Source organism: Ruditapes philippinarum, unplaced genomic scaffold, assembly GCF_026571515.1.
Source record: "Ruditapes philippinarum isolate M1 unplaced genomic scaffold, ASM2657151v2 ctg3459_1_1_1_1, whole genome shotgun sequence".
In the NCBI taxonomy this organism is placed as follows: domain Eukaryota; kingdom Metazoa; phylum Mollusca; class Bivalvia; order Venerida; family Veneridae; genus Ruditapes; species Ruditapes philippinarum.
Window position 1 is genome coordinate 4,785 of NW_026855417.1, and position 22,305 is coordinate 27,089.

Sequence of the window (22,305 nt, forward strand, 5' to 3'; positions counted from 1 at the left end):
AAGAGTTTTTTTGATTTTAATTTAATTTAATATTTGGGAATACTTTTGAATTTCCTTTTAGGCCAACTTTTTCATTTTTTAGGCTATTTATTTAGTGCTTTATGTTATTTTTCAATTTTTGGGTTATCACTCAAAAACTGTTTGATTTTACCATTTTGCTTTTTATCGGCTTGCTTGTCTTTGACAACGAGAAACAAAATTGTATTTTTTACAACGTTCAGACATTTCATCTTTTTAAACTCTGATGTGTTGTTTCTTCTCCCGAAACTTCTAATGGGGTAAATGCAAATTTTAACGGCCGTCCTAGTTCATTTCCAAGATGAAATTTAAAACTTTTAGGCTGGGAACGACATTCATCATCTCTACTTTTAATCAATTTGTGTAATTTTACCAAAATTCCAATTTCCTCTTTGCAAAGGTATCATCTTTTTACCTAAGAACTATATTTCAATTTTTTAGGTTTTAACATTGCATTGACCCCGGGGGTGATTTTTAAACGTGTTTTGGTATCTTTCTTCCCCGGAGAACTAAGTAAATATTCGTTTTCCAAAGTTTTCCAAAAATATATCCCATTATAACCCTTTTGCCCTTTTTTACATAGCTTAACGTTAATTATCTTTTCGTGCTGTTCAAGTTGGGAATTTTAATATCGTCATCACTCGTCGAATTTCTAGTAGGCAATTCCAATTTTTGGATTATTCGACAGAAAAAAGCAGGAGTGATAGGGATAAATTAGAAATGCACGGTCATCTCCCAACACTAAACTAAAGATTCTTGAAATTTATAAGTGTTCTATCTCTTTAATAATGGAGTTTTGTAACTGCAACTATTGATAACATTTTTTACAAATGGTTTTCTTTAAAGACCTTTTTAAACTTAAAGCACTAGCCTTTCGTAAAAGCCTCCCATCCCGGGAAACAACTTTTACGGGTTTTTTAAACCATTTTATACCAGCATTTAAACATAAAATCATTATTTTGCTTTTTAAAAATCTTTAAATTTCCAAAATATTGGGTCAAGAATTTTTTCTGCCGTAGAAAATTTTAAGGCCCTTTCACTGATAATTTAAGGGGAGGAAAACCCCTTTGTTTCTTAACAAATCTTCTGAAAACAGGAGAAATTCGCTGTTTTTATGGGCACCTACAATTTTTTATGAAATTTCTCTCGGGCAAAAGGGATGTAAAAAAGGCAAAAACCAAATTTTTTTTTCACGTTTTTATTTGTTTTTTTTATATTTAAAACCCATGTAAATTTTTCCAAATTTTTGGAAAAAGGAAAAACCCTTTGTTTCAAAAGGGATTTTGGGTTTGAGCAAAAAGGTGGGATTTTTGTACGGGCACCTTTTAAAAAATTTGGGGAGATATACCTATTTAAATACTGATTTTTGCAATAGCCACCTTGGGGGGAAAACCAAAAACATTTCGCACTAATAAAAAACTTTTTTAAACACCACTATGAAGAATTTTTTTTATGTGTTTTTGCTACAAATTTGAAATGGTATACCCGTCCCTTAAATTTTTGGGAGAAGTATCGGACAACGTGACTTTCACTTAAAGTCAGCATTTTCAAGTCCCCCCCTTTTCAGCGTAGGACCCTATGTATCAAAGTTTTAAAATTCCCAAACTGTTTTTGAATATTTTGCTTACCACTGAAATGGGTTTAAAAACGGGCTTTTTTAAATAATTTTTTGAATGTGTCTTTTTCCCATTTTTTTTCAAAACTCTTTAAAATTGGCTATAAGATTTTCCCCTTTTTGGGATTTTCATTTTTAGTTTTTCTCACAAATTTTAGCCCCAAGGGCAGTAAATTTTAAAAAGTTTTGTAAGTAAAAAAAAGTTGGCCTTTTTATTGTTAATGGACCAAATGTTTTCATCCCGAAATAGTGTTTTCAATTGTTTTCCAACGCGGGTTGTACCCAAATAAACTCCCCTAGGTTTTCTTTTAATTTAGATCTGTTTCTTCTTTTTTCACTTTTTTTGGTTTTTTTATTTCGGGAAATTTTAAATTGGGGATTCCTGGCATTTTTTAAGCCAAGCTGGGCCCCTTTTTACCAAAAATTTTTATTCATAAATTTTGGAAAAAGGGGGCCCCGGAAAAGCAATTCTGCTGGGTTTTCTTTAGATGGAAAATCGGGTTTTTAAAAATTTTTTAAATCTTTTTTATTTCATAAAAAAACGGTTTTTTTAAAGGTTAATTTATAATTCCTTTTTGTTTTGTAAAAACCAAAGTAGAACCCTTGCGAATCAAATCCATATGGATGAATCAATATTTTAAATGAAAGATGATTTTAAAAACCCGTAACATCGGAAAACCCATAACAAAAGCTAAGATTTTTGTCTTGTAAATTAGAGTTTTTTTTAAGGTGCTTTTTAAACGGGTTTTTGGGGAAAAATGAGATCTTTCTTTTTTGTATCTTCCCGACCGTTTGATTTTAAGTTTTACTTTCAAAAAGCGGTTTCGCTTTTTTGTTTTATGCATTTCCCAAAAAATTTCAAAGCCCATATTCAACTAGTTTTTGAAAAAAGTTTGGAATTTTAGATCTTTATCAGACTGTTTTCCCCGGTTTATTAGTTGTTTTTCTAATGAATTTCCTTTTTTTTGTCCCTTTTATCACTAAGGGAAACCCTCCACTTAAAGGGTTTATTTCCCCAATTCTTGTAGAAAAATAAAATTTTTAAACAAACAAAGGGGGAAAGGGTAATCAGCCTAGTGGATCGAAAATGGGTGAAAAGTATTTTAGAAATTTTTCCCTTTTCGTAGCAAAGAAGACTTTTGGAAAACCCTTTCTTTCAAAAACGATATGAAAGAGTATCAACTTTCCAGTTCCATTCAGCCCTAGCCACTTTCATTGATTTCACTTCTGCACGGTCTTCAGGAGAAAAAGAGTGAATTGACCTCTTCATTATTTGAAGCCCATTCTCTTAGATTCATAGATCCAGCATTGAATATAATTATTGCATCTTTATAAAGAATCTTCGCTTCTGTTATGTCTTTTGCACCTGTTATCATATTATCCACATAGATATCGTTTATTATTTTGTTTGATATTTCATTATGAAAAGTGTCAAGATCGCCCCTTACAGCGTAGGATTCCGTATGTATCAATGTAAATTCCAAGCTGTTGTTGAATATTGCTTTGCTTACCACTAGAAATGGCGTCAAATACGTCTTTGTAACATAATCTTTGAATGTGTCTTATCCACATGTTTTCAGACTCTTTTAAATTCGTCATATAAGATATACCTTGTTGTATTTTTTTCTTTTGTAGTTTTCTCTCACAAATCTTAGCACAAGAGCAGTAACTCTAAGATGTTTTGTAAGTGAAGAGAACCGTTGGCTGTTTATTGTTAATGGACCAGTGTTTTTCATCTGAACTAGTGTTTTAAAATTGTATTTGTGCCACGCGATTGGTTGTACGCAAACTAATCTCACTAGGTTTTTTTAAATTTTACGTATCTCAGATTCATAACTGTTCTCTTCTTTGCTATTATGCGGAACTTTAAAATTGGGGCCATTCACCTGGCTCATTTTTAAGCCAAGCTGGGCCTTCCCACCAAAGTTTGTTATTCATAAGATTTTGGGCACAGTGTGCGCACGAGATGCAATATCTGCTGGATTTGTCTTTAGATGGAACATAGGACATTGTAAAAATTTTCTGAAATCTTTTTTATTTCATTAACACGGGTTTTTTTAACGAATACTGATAATTTGCCTTTTTGTAATGTAACAAATGTAGAACACATTGCGAATCAGTCCATATGGATGAATCAAGTATTGGTAAATGAAGATGACTCTTAAACAAACGTAAACATCGTAAACCTATAACAAGAGCTAAGAGTTTTCTAGTCTTGTAATTGAGAGCTTTTTCAAAGGTGCTAATCGTGTTTTTTGAAAAGATGAGAATCTACTTTTGTTGTATCTTCTGACCGTTGATGTAAGTATAACTGCAACAGCGTACGCTTTTTTGTGATGCATCGCAGAAACATACAATCGATATTCAACTAGTTTTTGAACAGTTTGCAGATATAGATCTTGGTATCAGACAGACATGTTCCACGTTCATCAGTTGTTTCTCCTCATGAGATCCATTTCTTTTGATCTCATCAACTAAGGGCATCATCCAACCTCTAGGTGTTTATTCCACAGTTGTTGTAGAAAATATTTAGCAATCAAGGCTAACAGGACTAATCAACCTAGTGGATCGAAATGGATCAATGTTATTTTAGAATTTTCCCCTTTTCGTAGCAATGCAGACTATGGCATACGCATTTTTGCAGAACGATATGAAAGAGTATCATTTCCCCAAGTTTCCATTCAACCCTAGCATCTTTCATTGATTTCACTTCTGCCACGGTCTTCAGGAGAAAAGATGAACTTGACCTCTTCATTTTTGCAGCCCATTCTTTCTAGATTCATAGACCCAGCATTGAATATAATTTATTGCATCTTTATAGAAGAATCTTCGCTTCTGTTATGTCTTTTGCACCTGTTATCATATTTCACATAGACTATCTTTTATCTTTTTTGTTTGATATTTCCATAATGAAAGTGTCAAGATGATGTTCAATTGTAGCACCAAGAAAGAAAGGACTATGCACAACTCAAAAATGTACCCGAAAAAGCGAAAAACTCTTGTATGTTCATGCGTTAGTCATTGGATTGTCAATATCTTTTAACCATAAGAACCTTGTAACATCACGTTGATCTCTTTGAAGTTCTATTTGAAGGAACGCCCTCTCGATGTCGGCTACAATTGCGATCGGATGTTTTCGAAATCTCAACAATATTCCACATAAGTCATGAACCATAACAGGACCGCGATACAAGCAGTCGTTCACACTGTTATTTTCTTTTGAAGTCTTTGCCGATGCATCGTATACTACTCGAAGTTTGGTTGTTGTTTTTTGTGGTGTAATGACTCCATGGTGAGCTAGGTAATGCACAGTACCGTTTGATTTATTTGGTTTGACTTCTTCTATTATACCTTTCTGGAGTTGATCTTGAATCACATGATGATACTTTGTTAGTATGTCTGAATTGTTTTTCATACGATTTACTGTTGATTTTAATCTACCTAATGCTAAATCTCTATTTGTCGGTGAATCGGGACACTCATTTTTCTACGGCCACTTTACTTGGTATCTGCCGTTTTCATACTTAAGCGTTCTAGTAAAGTCTTCCCTGACTAGATCGTCTTCTTTTTGTGACTCTTTATCTACAATTCCAATACTTTCAACGTTCCAAAAGTCTTCTAGTTCTGTCTTTGGTGATAGTACATTATCTATAGCAGTGAATGCATTTGTACTGTTCTGTTTACTGCCAAATGTTAGAATGAGCAAATTATTGTCATTTGAATCATCGTATGTGTCCTTTATTCTACCACTTAGTATCCATCCAGACTTAGACGAAAGCAAATAAAGTCCATTTTGAAGTTCTAATTTTTTCACCATTTACAAAGTCTAGGTAGTAGTCGTTTCCAATCAAGAACTCAATTGACGAAGATTCACTTTCTTTTGGCATGGTGTCCGCCAATTGTACAGTTGATAGAATATCATTCACTCTATCTGAAAACAGATCTGGTGTTGGTTTCCTCTGTAATTCACCACTAATTAAAGGAACTATATTGGCGGTGATTTTGCACATATTTACCATTATTTAGCCTCACATCTAACCTTTACGTATTTTGTTTTAATTTTTTTGCTTTTGTATTCCCGAAAGTCACGACATGGATTCTTGTTCACCTTCCCCTTTTAGGCATAACCTTTGAGCTAATTTTTCTGAAATATAGCTTCGATGCGACCCAGAATCAAGTAATACTCGTACTTCTTTATCAGTTCTTTCACTTGGGTTTTTTTTTATTTTTGTTAGTGCAGTTTGCATAAGAACCATTTCGTTCATTGACATCAGTCCATTATCATTTCTACCATGAAATGAGTTTGTCATTGTATCTGATTCTGCTGCTTTATCAGATATAACATATGTTGACATTTTGAAATTGTCCATTGGACGATGAACTTCTTTGGACACAAGCTGCGATGGTGGGCGTTCATTTTGTCACAGTACACACACTTCTCGTTTGATTTACAATCTAAAGATAAATGTCCTTCCTTTAGGCACCTGAAACAACTGCCTTTTATGCGATCTTTTCTTTCACTTATTGTCTTGTATGTAATACACTCATCGCTCCAGTGATTTTGATTACAATATCGGCACCGTTTAATTGGATGCACGACGGTGCTGACTGGCTTCCGTTGTTGTCTAGAAGTGGAAAACTAGCGCCTGCGTTGATGTTTTCTGTACCGGTCCTTTGTAATATGTACTTTCTGCTTTTGTATGTGTGAAAGACCTTGCGTTGAATGTTTTTGAAGATGTATTTTCTCTTTGTTTCGAAGCTCCTGTTAGGGCTCTTTCACGTGCTACAATGTAAGCATACAATTTTTCCATTAACGTACGTACCGTCCATCTTTTGTCAGTTCCATTTTGTATTTCCAAATGTACTAGCACATCTTCAGGCAACTTTGATTTTACTATAGATACTACTATGTCCTGGTTTTACATTTTTCTTCTAAAACTTCCAAACTCCTTATATGTTGATCAACACCATCAAGCAAACATCGTAAACTATTGACTTTACTTGTAGCGATTGGAATGTTAATAAGCTGACTGTAATGCAAGTCAATAATTTCCTGTGTATAACCGAATCTCTTTCTCAAGATATCCACCGCCATTATGTAATTGTCACTAGTTAATGCCAACCCTGTTATCGCAGATTTTTGCTTAGCCAACTAGTTTTCCCTTCAGATAGTTAAACTTTTCAACATTTGATATGTATTTGTTGTTATGTACAGCATTTTCGAAGCTGTCCCAAAATTCTGTCCATCTTGTTTTGTCACCATTAAAACTGATCATATCTATCTTTGGAAGCTTAATTGATGACAGTTTCTCATTTTCTTTACGTTTTTCTTTTTCTTGTTGTCTCATCTGAGCTTCAAGTAACTGTTGAGTGTTCTTTTGAACCTCCACTAAATCATGTGTGTAATCCTTTTGATCAACTTTAAATTCTAATTTTTCTTTACTTTGCATCAACGTTTTAGTGAACACTTGTAAATTTTGACACATGTCGAAGGCTTTTTCACACAAGGTGAGATCTTCGTCAATAATTTCCTCAATCATCTCGCTTTCTTTTTTGTCAATCGATTCCACTAATTTTTCACTTTGTCTCTCAACCTTTTCTTTATATTCTTTTACCTTCTCAAAACATTTCGACACTTCGTTAAGCATTCTGTCTAAATCGAATTCCTCATCGATTTCTGTGTTCAACAGACCATCACCCTTTTGTATTTCTAAGTCTAAAATATTTCGGAACCTGGTCCTTACACCTTTAATATATTGTATACTCGCCATTTTCTGATGTAGAGAAATTTTAATTATATTTGTTTCACTTCACTTTTTATACTTAAAACATCTTTTAATCTACTTTTTTTCTTGTACTAACTTTGTACACACTTTTGACTTTAAATCGAATATTTCACATCTTTTTACTCTATAATTCCAGACATTTTTATATAGGCAAATGCTTTTTTTAAAACATGAATTTTTGTCTTTCTTTTCTAGATTTTCAATAAAGCCAACTTTCAACAGTCTTTCTGTTGATATTTAAGAACTCAGTTTACCTTTAAACTTTGTTTGATTTTCACGTTTAGACTTTTTCGTTTAACTTCTTTTCTCGACTTTTACACTTCCTTAACTTGTCTATATTAGATTCAAGAAGAGTTTTATACACTTTAACTGTAAACAGTTTTTTTAAATCCTTTTCTTCTTTATTGACTCCTTAAATGTTTCTTTTTAAATGTCCAGGTTTTTAAGATCCATCATTATTTATATATCTGTATATCCGTAGATCCGTATATCCGGTTCGCGGGACCATTTTGTAGTAGAGATAGATTTTGTTTTTGTTTTTGAGGACTGTATTAACTTTTAAGTCATCTCATATACTACAGATGGAACAACAACGTATACATTTTTTATAATTTTATTTATCATATCCTTTATGCATATTAACCAAGAAAAATACTTTGTAAAATGTAATTCCTTTTATTGTCACTTTTTATAAAATAGATTTAATTTTTCTTTAACAGTTTACTCTAGCACTTTTCGTTTCGTTCTCACTGTTCAACAATGTGCGATCGCTTATATACCGTCTGAAAAGGAGCGGGAAATACTTGTCATGTGACTATAATAATAACACGTTCTAGAAGTACCGTCCTCGGTACCGTTCCATAAATTTTAAGTGAACAATCGAGATAGCACCGCTCATATCACAATGACTCGCGTTATTCGCGACACTGGGGATGTCGCCATAGCAGGGCTGTACGATCTCTTACAACGACACAGGAGCTCTGCGGGCGCACACAGAACTTTCTAGCTGTCAGTTACAAGGAGATTACATGGCCTACTCACAATGTCAGCCACCCTCAAAGGAAGTGCTACTCTTGTTGCATCATCTTGATTGCTTTAAAGTGTATATTCACACACGCCATGCGGACATGTTAAAATACAAGTTTGCAAAATAAACTAGAGCGGGAAAAATAACAATAAGAAATGACCATTTATATATATGTCACATTCCCAAATACCATCAAAAGTTACCACAAACTATTAAACCATTTCCAATTCAAACGATATTTAGTTGACAAAACTTGTAAGATACGGACATGATAATATGAACAGAACAGAACATAACAGAAACTTTATTTCTTGGTTAAAGCATTAAAAGCTCAGGACCATATTACATATACAAATAAAACAAATAATACATAAATGACACATGGCATGAACATAATTGCAAAATAATGGTTTATGTAATGTGAGATTGTTTAAGAAATTACTTAAAAAGCATATGAAGACATGTATACAATACACATGAATTTATCTATCTTTACATAATTGTTCAATATCAAATTAAGCAACAGTTCATTTTCTTTTACGTTTGAGAAATTGGTAATGCCTATCAATATAATCCACAAAAAAAGAAACTCGCAGTTTTAATTGTGACAAATGAAGGGGAATAACTAATGTTACATTACATAACAAGTATTTTAATTCATTATTAACTTCATGAGCATTTTGTGAAAAATGGCTGTTTTCATTGAAAAGTCTCCCGTTGCAAGTTCAAAATTGCTATAAAACTATAAAAACTGCTTCAATACTAATCAAACTTGGCACAAGTGTTGACTGGACCGACTGGACCATTGCCTGTGCAACAACATGGTCTGGCTTAAATTTCCTGTTACCATGGCAACGAGGGGACATCTCAAAATTGCCTAAAATCACTATTTTGAGTTGATTTTAGTGATGCAACTTCTCAATGAATTGAGATAGAGTCAAGTGCTTTTCAGCGTTGGTTACACGTTACCTTATGATCAATGTTGGGTCATTTTAGCCTCTCACAAGTCCAAAATTTTCTTGCCGATGAGGGGTCTGCCGTCCCCTTTCACCCCCCCAACCCCCTGATGTATCTTTTGGTTGGGGGCCGCGCCGAAAAAGTGGTCACTTTTTAAACAACATTTCTCAAAGAAAAACAAGTATTGGGGGCTTAAATAAGGCATTTTTACACCATTTGAGACAACAAAAAGGGGGTGAAAAGGGCGTTAAAAGGCGTGTATATCGCGTAATGGGTTAACAGAAAATGATGAAAATGCTTGAAATCACCCAAAATTGCGCTTTTCCATGTTTAAACATGGCCTTACATATAAATTTGAAGAAAATTGTTGTTTTGTAGATTTTTTTTGATTTTTTTCATAAAACCATTACTCCATGAGCATTTTGTGAAAAATGGCTGTTTTCATTGAAAAATCTCCGGTTACAAGTTCAAATTGCTCTAAAACTATAAAAACTGCTTCAATACTAATCAAACTTGGCACAAGTGTTGCCTGGACCATTGCCTTTTCAACAACATGGTCTGGCTTAACTTTCCTGTTACCATGGAAACGAGGGGACATCTCAAAATTGCCAAAAATCACTATTTTGCGTTGATTTTTTTCCATCGAAATTGATTTCAAAGTCCTGCAACTTTTCAATAGATTGAGATAGAGTCACGTGCTTTTCAGCGTTCGTTACAAGTTACCTTTTGATCGATCTGGGGTCATTTTTAGCCTCTCACAAGTCCATTTTTTTCTTGGCAATGAGGGGGACTGCCGCCCCCTTCAACCCCCCCCCCCAAAAAAAAAAAAAAAACAGCAACGCCAACCCCCTGATGTGTATTTTGGGTTGGGGGCCGCGCCGAAAAAGTGGTCTCTTTTTAAACAACATTTCTCAAACAAAAACAAGTGTTGGGGGCCTAAATAAGGCATTTTTACACCATTTGAGACAACAAGGGGGATGTGAAAAAGGCGTTAAAAGGCGTGTATATCGCGTAATGGGTTAATAGAAAATACTTCTGTGTGATAAAAGAATACGTTTACTGATTTTCTACGTTTTTTATTTTAAAAAAAAACACACACACACAAAACCGACAAATAAGCAAAACAAACAAAACTGGGCTTTATCAAAAAGAATATTTTGATTTATATACAAAAATAAATAAACAAATATAAAAAATATGCAAATATGTACAATTTCATATTCACTTATAACTTAACATCTCTACATGATGAATATACAATGCGTATTTAACAGTGACAATGAAACCTTTTTCATTTTTTTAAACAACAGAAAAAAACAGAGAAAGAGAGCAAAGCTTACACGTCAGTATATTATAACAAACTATCCCTCAATTTAAAAGCTTTATCACAGAATATAACTTAATTTTTCAAAAACTATTAAACCATTACCAATTCAAACGATATTAAGTTGACAAAAACTTGTAAAATACGGACATGATAATATGTATTCAAGGGACAATATCAGCCAAATGTACTGGTATACATACTTCTAAGTTATTACACACTTTGATAAATACTTTTGTTAGCTTAGCACGTGAAGTTCTTAACTACAAAATAAAGTGAGAGAGCAGAGTTTTGAGAAAGAAAAAAATATGAAGAAATAACACGTATCAGTATTATTCACTTGGAAACACTATTTAACTATCATAAGTTTTTCGTTCAAAACAATGTTTAGTAAAACATGATGGCTTTACATGCTTAAAGTAAATGTAAAATTGCAAATAATTGTTGCACCTAGATATTTAAGTGTTAAGTGTATATAAGTGTTAAGTCAACAATATTTCAAACCGCATAACAAATGAAGCTCTCTGACTTCCATTTTCCATTTTGGCCTGATTGTATTTGAAACAGCTTTGAACATTTATGATATTATATAATATTAAGCATAATATGTGTAAGCTTGTCTCTTTGAAATATTTTCTGAATCCCCGCCCCCAAAACAACAAGAACAAAAACACAAAAACACACACACACAACAATAACAACAACAGAAAAAAACATGCCCCCCACTAAAATCTTACTTAAACAGCAGATTAAAATCAGATTGAAAAACATTATTTCAATTAGAATGTAAAGGCTAAATTCTGCCGGTATATGATGATATTGGAGTGGGTAAATTAAATCTGATGAGTTACTGAAGACGAGATAACCCAAACAATTAACAAGACTGTCCATTAACATAATCAATCGAAATATCTTTCTGCATAGTATTTATATGCTTTAAATCAATTAAGTTTTTTTTTCAGTCGAGCTTCCATCATCAGTTTCACCATCATCCATGTATATAAACTAGGTGGTCGTGGTCTCGTCATATATATGTTAATTTTTTAAACTTCTTTATTTTTTAAACCTCTATAGAGCCATTCTTTATCGTGAAAGTATCAGTTTTTGTTAGTAATGAGTCTAAAAATTGACATAAATTATAAACTTAGTTTCTAGAAACTTAAGACAATATAGCTAGGTAATTAATAGTTTGATTATTTTATTCTTGTTGTTGTTGTCAATCCACTGCATCATCATTTTTCAATCGTAACGGAATCTTTTGAAGTTGTTTCATTGTCTGTTTCAGGTTGAACAAACAGGATAGCTGGATATGCCATCCGCTGTCATTTCCTAATTTGGCGGTCACACTCTCGTCGGATCTGTTCTCTATTGGCATCATTTATCGTATAAACATCTGTTACTAGCTTTAACCTGTGGTCTACATTTGGGTTGTTTGAGACCGTAGGACGACCGCTAGGTTGTTCAGTAATGGGTCTAGAATATGAACCTGACTGTTCGGTAATGGACGCGGAACTAGCCATGCGCCCTACGCTCATTGCATCTACTTTGTTACCTTTATGATATTCTACTGAAAATAAGTGAATGAAATAATGGTTAACCTGAAAAAAACCTTTAAGCTGCATGCCTTCAGAGCCAAACTATTGAAAACAAGAGGGTCAAGATGGCCCTAGATCGCTCACCTGACCCATTGAAATCATCCGAACAATTAACTAGACAAGCATTCTCAGACCAAGTTTCAAGACAGGTGAGTCAAAAATGTGACTACTGCTGACAAAGTTTGATGTTGATTGAGGCAAACATGTGACCGCTAGATTGTTAACGAACATTTGTGGACGGACGGCAGACGACGGACATTCAAGATCGTAAAACTTACCCTGAGCTAGCTAAGGTGAGCTTAAAATCAAACTTGAGAAAAATGTACTAATTAAGATCTTTAGAAATGTAAAATGTTTCAAGTAATAATATACATGATGTTATGTGCAAATTAATGATTGATTTTGCTGACTTCACAATATTTTTATTCATTTTCATAATTTTGAAAATTATCTAGAATCTGAAAACATGCCGCTTTAAAGGGACTCCACTTAGGTTGTTTTGACATGACGGGACTGGAAATAATTTGTTGAGATTATAATCCATTTGATGAAGATCTATACTAATAACTTATGTGGAAAATTTCAGATCATTCGCTCGCTTCGTTTTTCCAGAATAATTATTATAATAGTGAAAAATGACCCAAAATTGAAAGGCGTTTAAACGCTTTTCAATCAAATCGCATTGAAAATAGCACAAACATACAATTTTCAATGTCTTTCTTGCAATTTCTTAGTTATATTTTATTTATATTTATGTTTAAACCGCTCATGTTTATCTACGTGAAAAATTAATATGTTACGTATTTATAGGCTTATAAACCTCAGTTGAGGTCCTTTAAAGCTGAGCTTATATTTATACGCCCGTTCGTTATATTATAGTTTCCCTCCTGGCGAGCAATCTGGTAGACCGGCGGTCGGGCGGTCGGCCTCTAATTTTACCCTGAAAGCATGGAGGAATTTTTATAATGTTCCCACTATGTGAAGCTATGTCGTGCGTATAAATCAGGTTTCTAGGTAAAAGTTCAGGGTTACACTTAAACTTAATTGAAAAACGCTTGTCGGAGAAAAGCTCCTACACCCATAAAGGGATTCAATATAACTTGACACAAATGTTTACCATTGTAAGGCGAAGTGTCGAGTAAAAATTCAGGTACCTACAGCCACGATCACAAATAGGATCAACGTTCAGATAAAAATATGTCTTCTGACCACTTAGTCAACATTTATTGAGGGATTGAATCACAAATGGTCATAATCAAGACTACGGATGTAAAACATGTGTGAAACATGTAATTTAGGTTATTATATGCAAAGTCAAGGTCATTCAAGATGATAAGATACATGTTTAGAGACTTTGTCCGAGCATATCTCCTACACGCATTGGGTGAATTTAAATGATACAGCATAACAATGTTCACCACTATGAGAAGCGGTGGCATGTGCATAAACCAGAGCTTTGGATCAAAGGTCAAGGTCACACGTAGAGGTCATTGAAAAACGCTTGTCCGGAGTAAAACGTGTACATGCATAGAGGGATTTTAGAGTAACTGAGCACAAATGTCCACCTTTGTAGGACGGAGTGTCTTTTGCAAAATGTACGTCTCTGCGTCAAAGGTTAAGGTCACACATAGGGGTAAAAGCTTAGATAAAAGTATGAAATTGTGTATATGGGCCATTAAGTCGTCATTTATAAAGAGATTGAAACACATATGGTCATTTTTATGACTACGGGTGTGAAACATGAAAATAAAGTTAAAAATGCATGATCAATATCGCTCAAGATGATTAAACAGACCAGAGCATATCTCATACACTCATAAGTTATTTTAATGTAACTTCATAGAAATGTTCACTTCTATCAAATCTGTGTCGCGCGCATAAACCAGATCTCCAGGTCAAAGGTCAAGGTCACACTCATAGGTCATTAAAAGCGTTTGTCCCGAGCTAAACATTCATATCCGGATTTCAATGTAACTTGGGACAAATATTCACCATTTGAATGTGAGTGTCATGTACAAAATAAAGGTCTAATAAAAGTATGAAAATTTGTACTCTGTCCATTAAGTCATCATTTATTGAGGGATTGAAACACAAATGGTCATTTTCATGACTACAGGTGTGAAATATGTAATTATTGCTAAAAACTAGGGCTGGGAACGAATAAGGAATTTGATGTTCGAATATTCGTTTTCCATATTCGAATATATTCGAATATTCGTTTTTACAACATTTGTACCAATATTTCTCTTTGACGCATACGTATCCGAAATTGATTGCGTCGAATACTGTACAATTTTAATATGTTTGGAATAATCGACGATTAAAAATACCTTTATAACTACGTAAAAGTTTTTTATTTTATATATTGTAAATCGACATAAATGTTTACTTCTGAAATAAATTCATAATTTGATTGCCTTTTGTTCAGTTAATCCGACTGCTGGTCATTTGTCTTCATGGTCTTATTAACGGTAGGTAACGTGACTTGATTGACAGTAATATGAATCACCGTATCTTCTTAGCCCCCAAAACACATAATTTACATTGAAACTTAACTTGAATTAAATATATTATTTATTTATAATTTTAGATAAGGTTTAAAATATTCTTCAGATACATTTAGCTATAACGCAGTAGATATCACACGGAGTCTTAGTTTCTACGGAATAAATATATTTTGACGGAATATAGACACTGACCATGCTTACATAAAGCACCGATTAATACGTGTCGATTTTTTCGTCTTCACAAAATTTAAGACCAATGACTGATTAATCGGACAGATTATTGCACAGAAAACAATAAATAAGATAATTAAAAATCGGAAAATTACATTATATTCTGTTCAACAGGTAAATTGCAAACTGTGAAACGGGTGCCCTTTTGATCAACTATAGACCCCAAAGTTTTCACAGTTAATTGGCGATAATCGTTGACACGTGTCATACAAACGTGTGAACAACTGGCCAAGTAAAGGTCAATGGTTTAATTTGCTATCTTAATTGAAATTTGAAAGTAATTACAAAAAAAACACTTTTTTTTCGAATATTCGTATTCGTTTTTCAATGTTCGAATATTCGGTAGTGTTTCGAATATTCGAATATTCGAATATAATTCCCGGCCCTACTAAAAACATATGCAAGTTCAATGCAACTAAAGATTATTAAATGTAGAGGTTTGTACAGAGCATATCACACATGGAGAAATTTTAATGAAATTTTAAAAGAAATGTTCATCACTATGAGAAGCAATGGCGTGTGCATGAACCAGATCTCTAGATCAAAGGTCAAGGTCACACTTACAGGTCATTGAAAAATGCTTATTCGGAGCAAAACATTTACATTTATCGGGGGATTTCAATGTCACTTGGCACAAATGTTCACCATTGTGAGGCTAAGTATTGCACGCATAATCCAGGTCCCTGTTACAATGTCAAAGTCAAAGGTAAGATAAAACAAAAGATGTGTACAGGGACCATTTAGTCATCATAAATTGAGGGATTGTAACACAAATACTAACTTACATGACTACAAGTGTGGCACATGTAATTAAGGTGAATATTTGCAAAGTCAAGGCCACTAAATATGATACAATATTCAGATATTATAAGTATATTGCCCAGGGCATATCTCCTATATTCAAATCTATAATACCAAAACTCTCTGTGCTTTTGTTACGGGGGTATTTTGCGTCAATGTGCCCCTTGTTATGTTGTACATTGTAAAATTTTAAGAGCGAGTGAAAAGCATATCATTATTTTAAACAACAATAAATATCTACAAAAGGTACAAACAATTTCATGAATTCTATTTATAAAGGAAATGAGTACAGAAACGTATTGGAAGCACGCAATTTTCGGCAAAAGCTATGGTAAATACATGTTGTAATTTTAAGCTGATTCAATACAATATGCTGTTGCATATACTTACTACTTATATCTAAAAGCTTTACACCTGTGTAGCAGCTAAACACCCAGCCAACAATCCATATTGTCCCGAGAAGTTGTCTAAAGCCAGCCGAACACAAGTAATAGCATCTATCGCAATCAGTGTCCTCTTCCTCATCACAATCAGCAGCTTCAGGATCTTCAGATTCTATTTTTTGTGCACAACAACACCAGCCAAACCCGGCTATCATTGTTCCTGTTTACATTGTGAAGATAGGATATAAAAGTTTGTATATTAGTGACATAATTTAGTGAATAAGAGGCCTCTTTAACCGTAACCTTTTTTCATGTATAAAGTAGGCACTCGTGGTTGCTTTTTTCTCAGCTATATCGCCTTCTTTGCATCGTTTTCAATTTTCCAACTTTTCAAGGAAAATCGGTATCTTTCATTCGATAATAATAATAATAATAATAATAATAATAATAATAATAATAATAATAATAATAATCTTTTAATCTTCATCTTTTGTTAAAACATGAAAATGAAACATGAATTATATATTTTCATGCTTTTCAATATTACATTTGTATATTACTATTGTTAATCTAACTGCAAATTATGTGTGGCGAAAAACATGTATATATGTTAATGCTAATAAATACTTAGACTTGACTATTAATAAAATAATAATTACCAAATCCAGGAAGGATAAAATTGATAACACAGCACACAATTGCCAATGGTAAAGGCAATATAGGCAATTCAACCCACATCCTCAAACTTTCTTTCGTAACAAAAGGTTTTTTTCTGAATACTGTCAAACAGTCCTTTGTTGTTATTTCTATCCTTCCTTTCCGCTAAAACTTTAAAAAAAAGCAATAAATATTATCTAAAATAAAACCTTTACAAATCGGTATAACAAGAGTGAAATTAAACAATTAAATGCCCAAAAAGTTTCATATTGAATAAGGAAAAAACAACACCTCCGTGATTGAGTCATATATCTAATATCAAAAATTTAATTTGAAATAAATCCCAATAATTAACTTAATATGTTGAATTATTGCTACATCGCAAAATATCGAAAGAAAGATTAACTATATACAGCGATAATAGAATCTAAATCAAAGACTAGTGTCCGATACAAGGAAGTGAGAGAAAATTCATTTTGCAAGTTCACGGTTTGGTAAATTTCAATAAGATTAAAAGGTAATGTGATAATAAATATTATTAAAGACAATGTAATCAGATCAAAAGCACTCACCTCATTGAATGAAATTTTGACAATGTGCTCTTTATGACGATATCTTTTATATGTCATTTGTAAGACAAAGATTATTCAAATAATTGTTAATAACCTAAACATATGATGAACAATAACAAGCAAATCTCAGTGTTATGTGCACTGAGATTATTATTCGTCACCTATTTATTGTATCCTTGAAAGTCATATTATTCAAAACAATACTACGTACATTGTGCACTATGCACATTTTTAAAGAATTAGGGCAGAATCCCGCGGTTATGATATATTATACAATTAATCAGTCAATATTTTATCATTTACTAGACTTTAAACAAGCACGCACATTTGCGCTCACGGTTTTCTATTTGACTGTTTAAAACAATAGCTTGTTAAAATGTGTGTCAATAAAGATAATCGCTATGTATTTTAACAAATTTTTTCAAACTTAAAATTCTTTTGAGTCATTTATCATCGAAACAATATTAAATTAATAATAAATGGCCAAACACGATAATTACGCGGTCATGGCGTGAAAGAAATACAACACAAACTTCTCTCATAATTTTATTTACAACTACAACTACAACTACAAATATATTTTTCTTGCATTAAAAAACATGTTCCATAGCAATACAAAATTTTTAATACAAAGACATGGTTTACAAAAGAGAACAATAATATAATATACGTATCTGCATTAAAGGTGACTAGTTATTTCGCAAGTTTGCATAGTATAATATATTTTGCTAAATTATTAATTATTGCTTTTGATTTTGCACATATGAGATTAACATTATTCAAATTATTGCTTATCTGTGTAAGCCGTTCTATATCGACTGATAAATAAATTCGGAATATATCAACTTTTGAGTCATCCCACGGTAAAAATAGTTCATGGGTTGAACTTGGGTCACGTGGATTTTGTTGTGGGCGTATTCTCTCAATACAAAAATGAAGAGCATTGTTATGAGATAAATCACTTGGTTTACATATTTCAAATTCTTTTATATATTGAAAATCTTCATTACTTAATAAGAGCTCATTCCATTATGACCAATAAATTTGTATTCACCTATTTGACCGGCATGCGTTTTTGACGACATATACGAAAAACTGACGACGAAAAATAATATTATATCTATTCACGGAGTTGAATAAGACAATGTGCAATAGATCATTTGGGAAAAAATATATTAGTCTAAAAGTGAGTAGATATTACACTTGCAATATTAATTTGTGTGCGTCTTTTTCCAGACTTTTAAGACAATCATAACTTAAGATTAGATTTATTTTAAGATGCTGTCAATTGAAACACATCATTTTTCAATCGTAACGGAATTTTTAGAAGCTGTTTCATCGTCTTTTCAGGTTGAACAAAAAGGATAGCTGGATGCCATCCGCTGTCATTTCCTTATTTGGCGGTCACACGCTCGTCGTATACAACTGTTCCTTTCTGTTCTCTATTGTCATTATTGATCGTATAAACATCTATTACTAGCTTTAACCTGTGGCCTACATTCGGGTTGTTTGAGACCGTAGGACTACCACTAGGTTGTTCAGTAATGGGTCTAGAATTTGAGCCTGGCTGTTCGATGATGGACATGGAACTAGGCTTGCGCCCTACGCTCTTTGTAACCTTTGTGATATTTTACTGAAAATAAAAAGTTAAGAAATAATAGGTCACCCGGTAAAAACTACCTTTATGAAAGCTGCACTTATATTGTACATTGTGAAAATTCTCAAAGCATACTTCATTTGTTTGAACCAACAATAAAATTAATATCCACCAAAGGCAAAAACAATTTCATGTACTTTACTTCTACTAAGAAATAAGTACATTAACTATTGAAAGGCGAAATTATGTACAAGAATTTCAGATATTATTTTTACTTGATTCAATACAGGTATGCTGTTGCTAATACTTACAACTTATATCTAGAAGCAGTACACGTGTGGTGCAGCTTAAACGCCTGCCAACAAGCCAGAATGTCCCGAGAAGTTGTCCAAAGCCAACGCAACACAAACGATAGCACCTTTCCAATCAGTGTCTTCTTCTGTATCTCCAAGCTCTTGTTCACAACAACACCAGTTAAACCCGGCTACCATTGTTCCTGTTTACATTTTGATGATAGAATACAAAAGTTTGTAAATTATCTACTTATAATGAATATAACAGGCAAAAGTCTCTTAACCCTGGTCCTGTTTCATGTATTTATAAAGTCATCCTCGATAACCCAGGTTATTTGCTGTATACCAGTACCATATGCCAGCATCAGTTGGTCTCATACCGGTACGGAATAAGACCAAACCCGTTGTAGTCTAAAAAATAGCATTTTTAATTATTGAAGTGTCCAAATTTAAGTTCTGTCTAGTCTCATTTGTCATTATTAAAGTGTATCTATTGCATGTGTGTAGTTTTTGTAGTTCTGTAAATTTTTGAAGTGGCCCAATTTAAGTTCTCTCTAGTCTGATTGATCAATTTTGCATGTGTGTAGTTTTTGTGTGTTACAGGATGATCTTAAAAGTTTTTTTGTGTGTATTTTCCAGGAACTCATTTGTTGGTGAAAGGGTTAAAGATGTACTACCCACCAGCAGTCAGGAGTTTACAAAGTGTTGAAAATAAACAGTTTCAAAACAGAATGAAGATTTCTGAAAACAGTAGATGGCTGACATATTATATTTCGAGCCTCATTTGACTTGTATAGTGTTGAAGATCAAGAACAGTGGAATAGAGAATTAAGCCTCAAATGTGACTAATTTACTATAGAACAAAAGTTTAACAAGAGTACAAAAATGCAACAGGCCGACACCACTTGTAGTATGTGTGCTCCGACGATGGTAGCTAATCCTGTAAGGGGAGATCACTGCATGGTTGTGGTATACCGTGGCACCGAAGTGACATATGTTTGTGTTTCTATTTTTCTCGTGCGCACGAGATATTATGTCGTGTCCACGAGTTACTAAATCGTGGTCACGAGATAATTAAATGGTGCGCACGAGATACTATGTCGTGGCCACGAGTAACTTAGTCGTGGAAACGAGATAATTAAGTCGTGCGCACGAGATAACTAACCAATCAGATTACACTATTTCTATGATTTTTCCCAGTTAACTAGAAATGTGCTACAGAACAAGAATGTCCTTACCTCACCTGCCTGTCAGAGTGCCATTTATGCAAGTTTTTGATTGGACAATGATTTTACATTTAGCATCATTGTGACCCTGAGTTTTCACCCAAATACCTAAAAATTATTAGCTGTCATCTACTTATCAGGTGCAATGATCTTGCTAGGTTATATCAACAATGGCTTATTCCTTCTAAACTATTCATCAGACAGGATTTTACATGAAGTATCATGGTTCCTCAAACAACCTTATAGGCAATCTACTGGCCAGGGTCAATGTCCCTACCAAATAAAATTAACCAGGACTTATTCCTTCCCAAGTTATCGTATAAACAAGGTTAACAGGCTGTTGTACATACTGACCATTTCTATCAAAAATAAATCCCAAAAAAGGGCCATAACTTAGTCAAAATTAATCCTGAAGACATGTATCTAGTTTAAATCGAATATCTTCAGTATTTTCAAAGATTAATGTTGCACACTATTTTTTTAATTAGGTTTAAAGTGCCACCGTACAACCATGTCTCGTTTTCAATATCCAAACTTTTCAAGGAAACTCTTTTATTCGATATTAATAAAAATAATAATGATTATAATCTATAATAAATAATATTATTGATAATAATAATTACCAAAGCCTGGTAGAATAAAATTGATAACACAGCAATATATTGCCAATGGTAAAGGCAATACAGGCAATTCAACCCACATCCTCAAACTTTCTTTCGCAATCAACAAAAGGTCTTCTGAATACCGTCAAACAATCCTTTCTTGTTATTTCTATCCTTCCTTTCCGCTAATATCAAGAACTTTAAAATAAAAAGTTCTAAGCTATAAATATTCTTAACAAATCGATATAACAAGAGTGAAATGAAACAAATGCCCACTGAATAAGGAAAGACAATTAAATGATGTTTATTAATGTTAATCATCATTGATCGTATTGCATGAAATTTCGACAATGCGCTCTTTGTGACTGTATTTACAAAGAGTATTCAAATGATTGTTAATAGACTTAACATATCATAATGAACAATTAAAAACAAATCTCATGCAGTGTTATATGCACTGGGACAATTGTTCCCCACTCTTCAAATCAATATTACGTAGATACTGCACAATAGATAGTATTTATTTACTAGTATTTAAAGAATTAGGTCAAAGTTCCTCGATTAGGGTATATTATACAATTAAACATTTTATACATTATTCATTAGAATTTCAACACACACATGCATTTTATTGAGTGCATTCCATGACACTAAATGTTTTATTTTATTTCATTTTTCTATACAAATATATCTTTTGAACTTTTAAACAGTTGCTTTTTCAAAATGTGTGTCAATTATAGTTATCACATGTTTTTTTAAACCGAAAACGCAAAATGCTTTATAAATGAAAAATAAACGGCCAAACAAGGTTTAACTATAGAGACTATAGCACTCCCTCTAGGTTGTTCAGAAATGGGATATTTTTGTTCCCAAAACTTATTGCCTAGACAACATGTTCAACACTTTTTAGTTGTAAAAATAATTTCAATCGTAATAGATCAATAAGTCAAGGATTGAAGCCCATCTTAACATTATTGTAATGACATAAGCTTTGTTAGATAGAATAAAGATGTTTCATATTAAACATGGAACTAGTAGCATGAAAATGTACTTAATTCTTATGGGGACTTTGAACTTAAGACTTTGCTGCATAAGTTAAACAACAGTAATATGT

At 33.0% G+C, this 22,305-nt stretch overlaps 2 protein-coding genes across 2 annotated transcripts; both read right to left on the reverse strand.

The window, feature by feature from the left end:
• Window positions 1-4,640: 4,640 nt before the first annotated feature.
• LOC132743236 (uncharacterized) lies at window positions 4,641-5,450 on the reverse strand. Its single transcript, XM_060731772.1, has 2 exons — window positions 5,136-5,450; window positions 4,641-4,988 (listed from the first exon to the last, which is right to left on the reverse strand). Exons 1-2 carry the CDS (start codon window positions 5,448-5,450, stop codon window positions 4,641-4,643), a joined length of 663 nt encoding a protein of 220 aa, XP_060587755.1.
• A 1,327-nt stretch (window positions 5,451-6,777) lies between these two features.
• LOC132743237 (uncharacterized) lies at window positions 6,778-7,404 on the reverse strand. The gene has a single exon (XM_060731773.1). It carries the CDS (start codon window positions 7,402-7,404, stop codon window positions 6,778-6,780), a length of 627 nt encoding a protein of 208 aa, XP_060587756.1.
• Window positions 7,405-22,305: the final 14,901 nt, after the last annotated feature.